General features: G+C 42.0%; 1 protein-coding gene across 1 annotated transcript in view; it reads right to left on the bottom strand.

Moving 5' to 3' along the window:
* LOC146178797 (complement C3-like) overlaps nt 1–15,132 on the bottom strand; it is a 126,102-nt gene that overhangs the window by 85,697 nt on the left and 25,273 nt on the right. The window contains exons 10-12 of the mRNA XM_084578557.1: nt 12,677–12,853; nt 6,022–6,147; nt 4,634–4,696 (exon numbers count right to left, since the gene is read on the bottom strand). Coding sequence (XP_084434683.1) covers nt 4,634–4,696; nt 6,022–6,147; nt 12,677–12,853 — 366 coding nt within the window. The remainder of the gene's footprint in view (nt 1–4,633; nt 4,697–6,021; nt 6,148–12,676; nt 12,854–15,132) is intronic.

Below are 15,132 nucleotides of genomic sequence, written 5' to 3'. Positions count from 1 at the left end.
GTACTTTGCAAAGAAATTTAAACGGAAAGTTCTCGACGCCCACCATTCCGTGTCTGGGGGCACCACCAGTGAGAAGGAAAAAGAGTTAGCTCGCATACGACGCGCGCAGGATACATCAGCTTACAGGACGGACGGTCAGATTGAGAATGACGGCGCATCACTTCACAGCCGCATTTCGCGGTCATTTGCTTGCGGAGGCTTTCCAATAACTTAGGATGCCAATAAAATACTCACCTTACTTTATAAAAAAAGCTAAAACTATATTTCCAATACCTGCAACAATTGTTTGAAACTATAGTTTGCAACAACGCAAGTATTGAGGAAGTATTTGCTGCGTTCCTGCAGAATACATTGAAGAAGAAAGATGCGGGCTCCATATCGCTGGAGAAAAGTACCAAGAAATGCAGTCTTTCACCACATCCCTCTCACCCGGCTGAAAGCAAATACCCCTGGTTGTCAAAAAAGAAATGGCTACTCGCTTTTGAATTCAATGTCCAATAGAGGACAACGTAGAATGGTCAGTACACCTCTGAACCATCAGTTCAAATGATCCCTAATGGCTTCTAAACCGAATTAAAAGCCCGATAACATATCGCCCATCAAAAGAACCAGCTGAAACAAATTCTGTGCGAAAGATCCCCGAGTTTCCCGCTAACAAGAGGACACCAGCATAACCGAAAAAAATCATAGCGTTGCCGTGGTGCTCAAGTGGTTCAAGGAACGTTTCCGCGGTGACTGCTACGGGAAGTTGCCACTGTCGAAGACTGCAGCTTTTTCAATGATTGATGTGGCAAGTTTTCGTGCAGGCTTCGGGCAGAGTGCGTTCATAGCAAAAAAAAAAAAACTGAACATCAATGTTCATACACATATCCCCAGTATTATTACCTTTGAGGGATCTTATATTTCCAATATATATTTCAATTTCTCTTGGGATTGATGAACACCCATCACAGATACACAACCCCTCTAGTTCATTTTGCTGCCGAAATATAATTTTAAAACTTCAAAACGAAACGACAAGGCCCATTTTTGTCGTCGTACCCTTTGGTTAGGAATCTGCTAACTCCTCTCTCTGGCGGTTAAGAGTGAAGTCCTAATGTGCGGCCCACCACCAAAAGTATTTCCTCTCATGTTTGAACATATACTGCACGTGAGGCGGACTGTTGTGATGCCGTATAGTATAGAATAGCCCACGACAGCGCTAGACAAGAAACGGGTAGTAAGTCCGCCTGAAGGGGCGCGTTTTTGAAGCTCCATAAAGTGTTATGATATCCGGCTATCTCGCCGCATTTTTACAAGTTGCATTGCATTGCACTCCGTACATGTGGGCTAGTTTCGACGAGCTAAAGAAGGCTCGAGTCTGGAACCGACGCCACGTTACCACTTACCATTTGTGGAGATTCTTGCGGGATAGGGGATATATCTTCCTTTGAAGCATGAAGTTATCAGTGCACTCGTGAAACGATATGGATGCATCTCGCATGAAATTGGAGTATTCAATCTTATTCACTGCTCGAATGAGATAACTTCGAGCTATACTGTGAGCCAACTCGCTTCCCCGAACGCCGGCATCCATTTATAATGTCCACCCACTGTTTGTTTATAGCCTTGATGTCAGAATTTCTTTTGTTTCCTTGGAGAGCATGCCACTTGCGAAATTGTTTAGAGTGATCTTGCAGTCGCTAATTAAGGTGACAGCTTGCTTACTGACCCTTTACATGGCGATAGCCGCCTTCTCCACTGACCCTGAGGTTGCACTTTTTATCGAACCTGTCTTTAATGTTTTACTTGAGTCGATCACGCCCACGAACGCAAATAAATTTACCTCATGCGTATTCCGCCTAGTCTACATGAACAGTATATTCCTAGCTGCTTTGTAACTTGGCTTCAAGACACTTTTTTTTGCTCTCCTCGTGTCTGCGTCTAAAGCAGGGTGGTTAGTTTTGGGTAACGGTTTAATAATTAGTACGTTCCTCCTTTCGGTTGCAAGTTTTACTTGTGCATTTCTATTCACGATTCTACCCTGTAGTCCTACCCTACTGAAAAAATTGTATGAGGCAATAACCTCACATTTTCTCACACAGTCTCACTCAATTCACGTAACAAATCACATACAAGTCCCATATAATTGCATAATATATCATGGTTCCTTGTACAATAACATAAATTATGGAAGATATTTTATGATATTTATGTGAACCGTATGAGAGTCTATGTGATTTTATGAGATTGTGGGAGGTTATTGGCACATAGAACGTTTCATTTTTCTGTAGGGTAGGTTACCAAGCATCTTCCGTGCTGTGAATTTCCTGGTGAGCCTCCTTGTATGCGGTATTATATGTGTCTCGCACAGGTCCATGGCGTTATTGTAGAACCTAATTTAATAAGTATTCTTGCAGCGGTGCAGCGAAGTAGCTCCAGTTTTGCTTTAAATGTCTGCGTTATGATAGTCTCTATTTTGTTCTTTTCCGCTAGTCCTAGTTTAAGTTAGGTGATGGCCTACATCATTCGACTTATGACGAAAGCCTGAACCATTCAGCACAAAACTTTCTCTTTGACTCCTCGCCTTTTGTTAAGCATTCGTCTTCAACATGGTTGCCATGTTAACTGTGGGCGTAAATCTATTTATAATTTTGGTGGTCTTTGTATTCATTAAGACTATCAGTCTCAGGAACTTGATTTTGTCCACCCTGGTTACAAGTGTCTTATTTACTTCTACCAGAATTTCTTACCAAGCTTAGCCTCCATGGAGGCTTATGGGATAAATTTTTAAAGTTCTACTCAAAGGGGTACCTTAGTTTGATTCATCACTCCAATATAGAAGAAATAGGCTGGAGGTGAAAAAAAACTGCCGCTGCCAATGTATGAAATTCTTCCAGCGACGGAAAAGCGAGGCAGCTCTTTCTCCGGTAGTACTTTTGAAGACGACAATTAGGCGGTTGTCAGTGGCCCCACTATTAGAAATTGGAACGTTCGTTCTCCTCAACGTAAACGTCACTCAACATTCCGGTTATAGCAGTCGCCTTCAGCGTAGCCTCAGTGTGTAAACTTCGAGTCCTGTGTAACTTATGTGGAGTATAGTAGCTAGAAGTGTTACATTGTTCCATAGTTTATATCGAATATCAATGCACTGAATTATTTGTAAATCTTAAATAATTACAGCTAAAAAATTAAACTTTGTAATGCCCTACTGTAATGCTCACCAGGGCGATATGTAGGTACTTGAACAAATAAATAAACCTAATGTGGTACAGAATCAGTTCATCTATCTTGGAATATCTTATGTCGAGTATAATATAGCACTAAATTCATTGAAGATTTCATTAACTACCGCTAATTAGAAAATTCAGGATAAAATTCCACAAAAAGCGAATGCTCGAGCAGTAGCTCTTGCCTGGCTCGACATAGTTTTGCAGAGTCAAAAAAGCACGGAAGCTTAAAGGCGACTTTAGTTGCTCTAATCGAACGAAATGCGAGAAGTGGGCGGAAATGAAGAGCGTGCGAGAGAGAAAGGAAGATCATTTGTTATTGCCGGCAACGATGACATTCGAGCCCCAGCCACGCTGCTTGATGAGACAGCGATGCAAAGCATCTGGGGTGTCCGAAGAGCGAGCGGCGCGTTGTTGGGAGGAGTCGCACCTTATTTAGTAGCCATTTAGTAGCATAGCATGTATAGCGCAGAATTTATTGCCGCTTGTCTGATGCAATGCCAAATTTAAAACAAGGGGCCAACACCTCTGTCAAGCTTGCCAGGTTTTTAGTCCTGTCGCCTTCTCTAATTTAGAAAAATTAAAAGGCTGATTGATACATAAAGGCGCCGATGTGTCGCCTCTTCCCCACGCACTCTGCTGGCTGCGGCGCGCTGGCTTATCAAGTGCTCGCTTTTAGAAGCCATTTTCGCAAATCAGTTTAATAAAATTCCGCGACTTGTTCCAGTACGTGCGGCAGCAGTCTGCACAAGATCTCCTGATGCAGTTCATAAACAAGCTAATTACAATATGCTGCAGAATGGAATGTTCTCAGTTATAGCATTTTCAAGCATCCTGCTCTCAAATTTGTGCCGAAATTTGCATTCACATCATGCGAAGAGAAGTATGCTCGTCCATATGCTGCAAGCCATCAGTATCATATGGAAAGCCGTATAATTTTCATGCATGTACATCCATATACACTCCATGGTAGATGGAGAGCGCATGAACAGAAGAGACGGAGTTCATACACGTGGATTTATTTCAGTAGGTATGTTATAAATTGATGTTTATGCTACAGCAGCAAGTCATATATCGTTCTTGGAAGTGCGGCAAGGCTTAGGGTCGAGTAAGATTACAGCGCCAACAATGATTAGCGTACGAGAAAGCAACATGCGTTCACCCAACAGCATGGACGAACTTCAATAGCGCTTTTCTTTCTTTCTTTTATGGCGGGGCTGTCATAACTGTGCTTTTTGCTTAGCTGTTGGATCTGTTTGTATGCATGTTATTTAATGGCACAACATAAATTTTCGATCCTGAATAAACGCCCGCGCCAAGTGTTCAGAAGAATACTCATTGCAGCTGAGAGAGCTATAGCGGCGAGTAGCACATTATGAAACTGCGAGGCACATTTGCAGTAGCCTCCTCAGCGAACTCCTTACCAGGTACTGAACTGGGGTGTCCCCTGGCTGAGCCAATACTTGTGCCACAAATGTCTCCCCGACCTGCGTACGAATAAAGGGGAGAAAATTATGCCACCGGTTAACAAGTCTGTCCAGGCTTAAAAGTGAACACAAATACCACGATTCCTTGTGCTTCTAAAATACCAACCCATGGCTACGGAAAGTAAAACTCGTCTTGAAAATATGCTGGTGTAAACCCTGAGGGGAGGAGGGGGGGGGGGGGAGAGACTGAGCAGCGGACTACAGCAAGTTACTAGTTATTTTTAATTGCTTTTTAGTTTTTTATTTTGTTGCCGATATCTATCGGGTGGTTAAAATAATCCAATAACTAATTAACATTCTAAAAATCAAAATGCAGACGTCTGCGTGGACTGTGTGATTTTAAGGCAACAAAGTTTCTCTTTTATAGTGCAGCATAAGCGTAAGTATTAGGTAAACTCATCATATCAACGTATTATGCTTGGCCTCAAGAAGAAAGTTTGTATTGCTATGCGGAACGTGTTAAGCACTACTCTAGATTCTGTTTTATACATTACCACAGCAGATTATTTGTTCGAAATAAAGAACGCAAAATATTCGCTTTTCAAAGGACACTATAGATTAGCTTCTCCACATTGCACATAGCTAAAATGAGGTTGTATTCATGGTATCATCTCAGTATTCACATAACGTCATCTATTATGAAGTAGATTCCACTGACACATACTAACAGATGCAAATGGGGTGTGTATATTTTACCAGCAACCTTTGTTATTAATTTCTAATAGATTCAATAAAGCATTTAGAGACTTAGAACGCTGTTATCTTCAAATTAAATATTGTAAACAGCAATGCCGACTCAGAAATGTTAATAGCTGCGCTTGCTTTCACTTTTGGTGGCCTACCACATGGCATTTCCACAATGCGCCCTGAAACGGAATATGATTAGTAGTTTTGTTGTTGTTTTTTGCTATCTTACGTACCTGTAACTGTGCAGAAAAAATATTTCAGAGGCTGCAGGCGAACGCCTTTGAGACAGTTTATGAGACCATTTTTAGAACAATTTGGAGCACCCAGTATATTAGGTTTTCCTGCTGTGTATAGCTAGGCGCCAGCATTTTCGAAGCCGTGCAAGTCTACCAAGCAGACTGCTACATATGGTGACGCAGGTTTCTTCGTAGCTATTGGATCTCATTGCAAGTTTCTAAAATGATGGTCCATAACGACGGAAGTACGCTCTTTTTATACTGTCATCGGTCTGTAGCGGTAGTTTATGATGCGTTGCCACTTTTTTTGCTAAGAAATTCATTGAAATTTAGTGCGCGCGATTCGGCCTTTATCGGTTCTCATAAAAGGTTTCGCGCGAGATTGCGGATCTGCAGACGCACCTTGAAGAGCTTCCTGCCGTTCAGCGGCTGCAAGATGCAGTAGGCGTCGAGCGCATAATTTAACGCCGGGATGTGGACTCTTCCTTGAGCTTGGTGACGAGTTTCCACCGGCAGCAGCGTTCGCACCTGGAATGACATTAAAGAAGCTGCTGAAATGATCTCCTCCTATATCAATAGCAATTAATGCAGTACTGAAACTTGTTCTCTCCACGCCTGTATAAGGAAATAGTCAATCATCACAAAGGTGATTGTTGTGGAATATTGCATTTTGGAGAAGGAGAATTAAATGCAGAGTCGTTACCAGGGAAAAGAAACCTGCTTGCTGCATTGCAAGTTCGTGCATTTCAGCGCCTAAAAATTGTCTATTCCAACAATAAAACAATGTGCTGCAAAACAATGACTATCCTTTGGTAAACTAATCCTTGCGACATATCGTGAAGTAAGCCACTTGTTCGGGCCAACACCGTAATAGGTTGTGTTGGTCGCGGAACGATGAGGCCAGAACGATTCCGCAAACATTGAAGCCAAAATATGTTTGGGGTAGTGGTTGTGATAAACATAATTAATGAAAGTGGTAACACAAGTGTCTGTTAACAGCCCAACACGTATTGTATTCTTCACCCAGCACTTACCACACATCCCTACATTTGTTCAATTTCGCTTCTTCCTGGCGTTTGTCATCCTTCCATTACTCTTTTTAATATAACTCCACACCTCGGAAGGAAACAACTGAAAAGCTGAATACGGACTATGGGAAAGCCGATTATGCTTTTATTGGCACAAAACTCAGGCTTTTTAGGCGAGTCCTTTTTGAAGCTTTCTGAAGGATTAGTACGGGAAACTTGGTTCGCATTTAAATTCAAAATAACGGAGCTTACTAACCAATTTATTATCCTACAAAAAATTTAAAAAACAGCACTAGTGGGCTCTGGTTTACGTCGCCACTGAAGCGACTATTGACCAATAATAAAAGTATCTTACAGGGAGGGAGCCAATCTATCTAAAAGGAAAGAAAGATGGGAATCATATGAATCGCGCTGCATTGCGCACATGAATGCACTTGCAATTTCCAAACACATTTTTCGAACGCACGTTGAGACGATGCAAGCTTTACACCCGCGCAAATTTAGGACTATCGTTCATGATGACAACAAAAACCAGATCGAGTTACACGCGAGTGACAATTCCGTTGTTCCCGAGGAAAGTTTTACTTTGTTGAGTGATTTATTTACCATTGTTCTTTGTGTTAAATGTTCACACATGTCTCGTTCTTTCACAATGTGTTTACCTTGTACCCATTCTACAAGGTTGAAGTGGACTTGTAGACTTAATACTTGAAATCAACGTGTCTTTCTGTAATGGGGCCGAGGTTAGGTTGCTCGACGACTGTGCCAGAGGATTCGGGATCGAATCCCGGCCACGGCGGCTGCTATTCGATCGAGGTAAAAAAGCGACACGCCCATGTACTGTGCGACGTCAGTGCACGTTAAAGAACCCCACGCGATCGAAACTTCAGAGACTTCTACGACGGCTTTCTGCCTGTGGAGCTTTAGTACGTTAACCCCTATAAACCAACTAAATCAAGCTCTTTTTCACCAACTGATGAACGTTGAACTCCGCAGACCAACCAAATCCAGCTCTTTTTCACCAGGTGACCACGGCATCAACGTAAAATGTTTGTAAAACGCTTGAAGACATTCTTCAATACATATGTCAGAATTTTTCGCACTCTTTGGCCTGCGGTGAACTCCTGGATGATTCAAATTGAAGAAGGTAGTTCCTCTGTTCATGCCAGATCACGCTCATTCTCCTAATAATTTCAGACCTATATCGTTTGTGAGCATTCATTGGAAGCATTTGAAGCATGTCTTGTATGAATCAAACTCTTTTGTTCTCAACAACATGGTTTTCGGAAAGCACCATACATGTCAACCTCAGCTTCTAACATTTTTTTCACGAAATAAACACAGCGCGAAGAAACAGGACACAGGAAGAAGACACATACGAGACGGGAATGGCGCTGTATATGTCTTCTTCCTATCTCCTGTTTCTTCGCGCTGTGTTTATTTCGTGAAATTTATGAACCAACTAGCGCAGAGAAAGATCCTTTTAACATTCACAGGTGATTTGTCTACCGCTCTTGATTCATCCTCAATTATTGACTGATTTTTATTTAGCTATTGCAGAGCGCGAAAACTAGGACCGAGGGAAAACACGCACAGTCAAACAAAGCGCTATAAGAACTTATTTTTATTATGAAGAACTCGTGCTTATAAATCCCTAAAACGGAGCCTTTAATAGGCACGCAATGCATAAAAAAAAAACAAAAAAAAACTAAAAGAATGGTATCATATGTACACAGGATTTGAGGTGTGCCGACCTATTCTTCAGACACAGGTTTGAGCTTCCAGGGAAATAGTGGTCATTTCTGGTCGTCACATCGAGGAGCTCGTGTGTTGCAAAACCTTCGGTGGCGTTACACCATGATAGAAGGGGATTATCTTGATGGTCATCTACCAGTGCAATGAGGTTATGTACGCGGATGGTTAGGCTTGTTTCCTTTTTTTAATTTTATGTGTTTCTTCTTATGCGCTCTAAGTTTGTGCGAGGCTGCGTTTGAATCCTTTTCAGGCTCGAGTTCTCCACAAAACTCTGTTGATAGCGCTTTGTTTGTCACCGCCTGTTTCTTCCGAGGTTCTCGCTTTTTGCCCTGTAAAGGTGCTCGACATTCACCCCCTCGCCCTGAATTTCATTGACCTGATTGTCCAGCGGATTTTTGATACAGATCATGCAACTCAGGAAGCTTAATTTTGGCCCAATAGATTTAAAATGAATGGAATGCTTTTTGTCTAACCGCACACAAATTCTAACTGTAAAGGACATACATCTCATTATTGCGATGTATCATATGGTGTTGCACAAAGTCAGTGTTGGGACTTCTGCTCTTTCTCATATACGCTAACAAATTGCCTAATAGCCAAATTCTTTCATAAGACATTTTGTCGACGATTGCGTTAATTATCGTCAAATAACAAGCCCCGCATACCGCATTATCCTTCAGTCCAACCTTAATAAAATTTCTTCTTGGTGTAATACTTGGCTAATGAAGCTTAACATTACTATATGCAAGTATACGAGGATTTCTCGTGATGCATCTAATGAACCAAGTTGTCCTTACTTGCTTAAAGACTCTCCCTCAACCCTGGTTTCTTCTTAAAAGTACATCGGTGTGCACATCTCTAGTAACCTTTCCTGACAGGCACACGTGCAGTACGTAATAAGGAACGCGAACCGTAGACATGAGCATTTAGAACGAAACGTTTTAATGGCGCCGAATAACCTGAAACTTCTGCACTACGAAACACTACTTAAAGATAAACACGAATGTGCATCACCAGTATGCTACCCACCACTTAACTCGGTAAACATGCAGGTTGAACCTGTCCGAAGTAATACTGCCCGTTTAGTAGTAATAAAGCTATAGGTGATTATCTTGCAAAGTGTTTTAGTCCAGGTAAGCATGCTTTAAAGTCTACCTGGCCGAAACTCTGTCAGTTTCTTAGCCCTTCACCTATTTCTGGCCTGACTAGTTAGCTTAAGATTGCCCACGAGTTGATACCTGGTCCTGCTTTGGCGGATACATTTAATGAGCGCTTAGCAAAACGACCTCCACCTGTATTGTCTAATCCATTAAGGCCCCCCATTAAGGAAAATTTCAGAAGTATTTTCTTAAGTCCTGCTTATATTTAACGTGTATGCAATTAAAATTCTCTACCAGCTGTGATGCCCACAACGCACAAGTTACGCCTGTAAAACATGTTCCTGGTATTATATCACCTTTTCGAACACACATATTTAACTTGCGCATAAGCGCTGGAGTATTTCCAACGACGTGCATATAGAAAAATTGAGGGCTAAATATGAGTAGACGATTATAACGTTCTTAATTAATACCGACCAATTATCATCCTTTCTGTATTTTCTAACGGGTTTGAGAAGCGTATGCTAATGCCTTATGAATCATTTCCTTTTTTAAACCTAACAATAGTGCCTATGCGCAGTATGCGTTTCGGAAATGTCGATCTACACAAATTGCGTTGCTAGACCAAAAATAATACTTCCTACAAACATACAAAAACAAAAAGTATATATTATGCATAGACCTACATTTCACCAAAGCATTTGATTATCTGAATGATAACCGGCTCCTTGAAAACCTAAACAAGTGTTGTGTTCATGTATTGCAATTCGAGCTGACCAAATCATACCTTCACATCGCGTTTAATATGTAGAACTCAATGGCTGTTTTCCAATTTTAATTTGTGTACACTCGGGGCTCCTACAAGGAAGCATTTTAGGACTATTTCTATTTATTGCATACTTAATCGACATCATCAATGTGGACTCTCAGCCTAAGTTCCTCATCTACGCTCATAACGCTAAAATTGTTAGTGTCTCGGAAAACTGTACACAAATATTTAACATGGCAAACTCGGTGTTATTTAAAGTAGGTGATTGGGAACTGCAGTACGGTTTAGTGATCAACTGTAAACTAAAAGCGATCTTTTCCGTGCGAGGACAAGACTGGTTTCGTTGGAGCTAAAAGTAGAAATTATGCGCGAATTTAGAACATTAGGGATCATTTTTACCGGTACAATGTGTTGAGACTGACACACAGACTACATGTCATCAAGACTTGCGTCAGTAATTGGCATTCTGGCTAGAAGCAAGCAGTGTTTCTTACCCAAGAACATTATGATGATTTATATAACTCTCCCTTTTTGTCTTATATAAATTATTGCATTCGCGTGTGGGTACTACCACAGTGATTAATATGCAGAAACACAATAGGCCTCAGAGGAAGGTCCTCAGAATGATTAGACACTCCATGTACGACACTAATATGAAAGCATTGTTTCTAAAGCTGGGACTTTTGCATGTGGAAGACATGTACAATTATAAGCTATGCCTCCCATTACTCAGTGACTACTGTGCTATTGTAACAAATTTAGGATTAACTCCCAATGTTTTGTCAGGTCATTTCACGTGCATGTCTCTGCTGAAAGGTGATTTCGGAGGAACAAATTATGGTGTGCAAACTCTAAAATACGGTATTCCTTCATTTTAAATTCCTATTTCTCTAGTAATACCGACATTTTACAGATGAATGCTGAGCAGCTTAAGAATATTTTCTTCCACAAGAACAAATGCCGTACATTGCCAGTATAAATATTGTACAATCTTTTGAAATAACGTCCTTGTTTCGCAGTGTCCTTTATTTTTGTTACGTTTTTAGCAATACACTTCTGTTACCTTAGTATACTCCTCTTTCGAACGCCGCGTGTTCCCGCGACTGAACTGTGATTTAAAATGCCCGAGGGCTGAACAGATAATTTTTATATAGATACAAAAGTTTTTGATTTCATACACTGAACTAGGATGCCAAACATTTTTTTTCCGCCTCTGTATAATGCTTGCGACCTTGTGCACTGTCCACGTCAGCATTTTCGTGTAACCGGTATTTTTCTTTGCCATTGTATAATTTGCACCCAAGAGCCACGTCTAAGCTGCAGTAGCAGCTTTTAGCCTCGTCTACCTCCATTGTTGATGGAAAATAAAGCTTATCTGCTCGAGCTGCAAGCGCAATCCTAATGAATTCAAAACTAAACTTTCCTGGTCTTTCAGCATGGCGCAGAATTTTACGTATGTCATTTCTCAATATTTATTATCTTAATTCTGATCTCAGAGATGTTCTAGCTGTACCGCAATCACATATGTCATATTCCGCAGCGACCACCACTTCAAATTTTATACCCAACAGTAGCACCAAACTTGCACATCGTTTCACTCATCCCCAAAACACCAAATAAATTGAACCCCGCCTCCATCGCCTTCATTACACACGCCCAAGTGTGTAGAATCGCTTTTATTGTATATATTTTATAACGCTGCTGTAATGTTTCTGTTCATGTTATATTTTGCTTCACTTCTCTCTGTAATGGTTGGGTCCTGAGAGTACATAAATAAATAAAGTGGTGATAGCATGATTAGTGAAAATGAATTAGCTGTAAGGAGTGTAGTGATAAGAAACTTATTGATAATAAAATCAGTGATAAGGAAAATAGTCCCAACAAAACGGGTAATTAAATTATTAATAAGGACATCTCTGACAAGAATCTTAAGTATCAATAAATTATTGATAATTAGAATACAATGATGAGACGATAAGTGACAAGTGTTCTCTCGCAATTTTTCAATTCGGGATAACGCTGTGACGTAATTTTTTTTTCTAACCATATTTTACGGCAGGAAAAAGGTGCACCTCATCTTTGGGAATATTTGAATAAAGAAATTAATGCTTCACGCGCCTGCGGCACGTGGGTGATGAGATTGGCTCAGTTTTCATTTAAAAAATTAAAAAGAATTAGGCAATAACTAGTTCTGCGGTTTGTATGCAGATATTTCAATAGGTGGAAGGGCGCTGATTTTGATAAACTGCCGGCAACTGGTCAACATGCAGTCTATAAATGAATGATCTTTGCTCCTAAAATGCTTTCACAAACTTTCGCATCCGCTTTTTTGTGCAAATCAGACAGTGCTTGTTCTTTTCTCTCTTATTGTCTTGCCCTTTTCCGTGGCGACTTTAGGTGCTCACCTTGACAGTAAATCCAGTACTTTGAGTATTAGCAAACACATGAAAATCGAGCATTCCCAGCGCATCCGTGGCAGACGAGGATTGTATCAATGCAAGTGGAGATCCCTCGTCGCTTTCAGCACTGATGGCACAGGGAACACCGGCAGCAGGCTTGCCGTCAACATGCCTGATGTCGACCTGAAATAAACAGCGAATGAACTGTGTAGAAGCAACAGCTGATGCCCAAGGACGTCATTAAAAGAACCTTTGCACTACCAGTTTATTAAATGTAAGCAGTGCTATTAGTACCAAGCGCCATTGTGCTCAGTCTTTCTTCACCACTTTGAAAATGATTAGGCCACTTAGTAGGAGGAGGAGCTAGCGAGAGATAGCTTGATTATGAAGAGACTTTTAGAAGTCCGGCAGCTGTCAAGGAGTGTTAATGACTGATGCAAGTGCAGCGAGAAACACTGCCAGGATATTTGCATATCGGAGCATGAACCAAAGAGGAAGCGCTATTGGTACAAAACGTGGAATGCGTCCTGATGCATGAGACAAGACGTTAAGCCTTCTGCGGAGGGGCCATATCGGGGGAGATAGAATATATCACATGTACTAAATTAAGGCGAAATCCATTGTGCCAAAATTCATCTGTGGTCGTAGGGAACTCTCTGGCACACGAAAAGGTGATGTCCTCGCACAGACGGCCGTTACAGCAGGGGTTAGAAGGGTGCCTAGAAGGGTTAGTGTCCCTAGCTGGGAGAATGGGAGCCAAGGGGAGTAATTGAGGTGGAAGGTCTGGGCGTGCTGAAGGGGCAGCGGGGGGATGAGGGAGGAGGCTAAACGGTATCGCCCAGATGGCGCAGGGCATGGTGTTGCAAATTTAAAAGGGAGGAGTTTGTCGGTGGAGTTAACGACTCCTGTGCCAGGTCTGTGGTTTATAGACTGTGTCCGAGATTGATGGTGAACTATGTACCATTGAGGCTCCCAGTGGCAGGCCTCCGAACGCTTCAGCTCCGAGCACAGAGGTTCCAAAGAAAAGCACGTGATCAACGGTCCACGCGAACTATGCAGTTCGCCTTGTCTGTTTCCAGCGAGAATGTCGGCTTTTAAGAATTTTGCAGGCACATATAGTATACTTGAAAATAATACAATAAAATACATTTGCAGATATATTGCGGCCCCAAAGAGGAATGCCTTCGCGTTGTCACACGTACGTGGTCTGAAGTGACTCTAAAGTATTTTTATGGTCGATCATGTTTTTCACCAATAAGTCATATTCTCTTCACACTGAACTGCTATTCGGCCAAAACAATGCTTCAATATATTGTTCATATTGAATTCCTTGCTTTTCGACTGCTAGCCTTCAGACGCGTAAAGCAACGCTGTTACATTAGGGTTGTGGTAGCCCCGTGAGCGAGAAAATCCTAAACTCGGTTGCTGGGCAGAGACTAGATTTAATTGTAACGTTTGCACCAGATGGTAAGAGAAAGACCAAAATGCGAGCGCTTGTCTAGCATTCCTTCTAGGTTCATGGCCACGCCCATGGTCCAAGGAATGGTCGTATTCCATGGAACCCTATGTTCCGGTTTCGTTCACTCACGCGTTGTGCGGGCCCCTGTTGATCTTTCCGAAGAGAGCGACTCACACGCGCGAAGGAGGTAATGCAGTTGGAGCGGCCCTGCATCGGTTAGCTAGGAGGTTGGGTAGCTCTGGCGGCTCTGCGTCGGTAAGCGTATACAACATCTCTATATCCTGATATTGGGTCAGCATATCAGTTTGATAAACGTCGTTCACGTTAGGGTGTCGGCGAAGCTTCAACTTGCCTCAACCCACTGGGTTGTTCGCCGCAGGGTTGCGCTGTTGAGCCATCCTTCCGGGCAGCGGCTTCTCCATTTTTGGTAGGGGTCGTTGTGGGCTGTCATGCGTTGGTTACCGTACACATCACGAAGTCGGCGTTAACTATGCGCCTTGGAGCTGTGGCGCGCTTGCAACTGGGAGGCGGTTCTTTAGGCGACGTTCATTAATGCCGTGCTAGAGTTTATTCTTTTGGCCCCCTAAAATGATTATTACATCCACGGTGATGCCCAACGCCGAGAACTAGTCAAACCCGAACAATTTACAGTCATTTCCTTAAATTACAAGCAGAGGTAACATATAGTCATAATACTTGAGGCACACGCAAACTTGTGCTGGTCAGAGGGTGCGATGGTCCTCTCCTGAGCAATTCCGCAAGTAAAAGGGTTTGTTCTTACCCTTTGGGGTGCTCATTAACCATTCTTCGTGGTACGTAGTCTCGCTTGCTATAGAACATGCAGTGCACATATCTACTTCGAAATTTAGGGGCCTTTCCTCAATTTTTTAGTCAACAAGCAATTCTGGGGCACAATTTGCGATCACTCAGTGCTTGAAGCTTCTAGCATGGATCGTTGTGCGGAGTGTCACTGCTCGTGGCCTGAGCGTTCACACTGTTCTTG

The sequence above is a fragment of the Amblyomma maculatum genome, chromosome 9 (genome assembly GCF_055883805.1).
Source record: "Amblyomma maculatum isolate TAMU_Amacu chromosome 9, ASM5588380v1, whole genome shotgun sequence".
Classification (NCBI taxonomy): domain Eukaryota; kingdom Metazoa; phylum Arthropoda; class Arachnida; order Ixodida; family Ixodidae; genus Amblyomma; species Amblyomma maculatum.
Note: the sequence above shows the minus strand (reverse complement) of the source record. Positions and strands in the feature narration are given on the sequence as shown.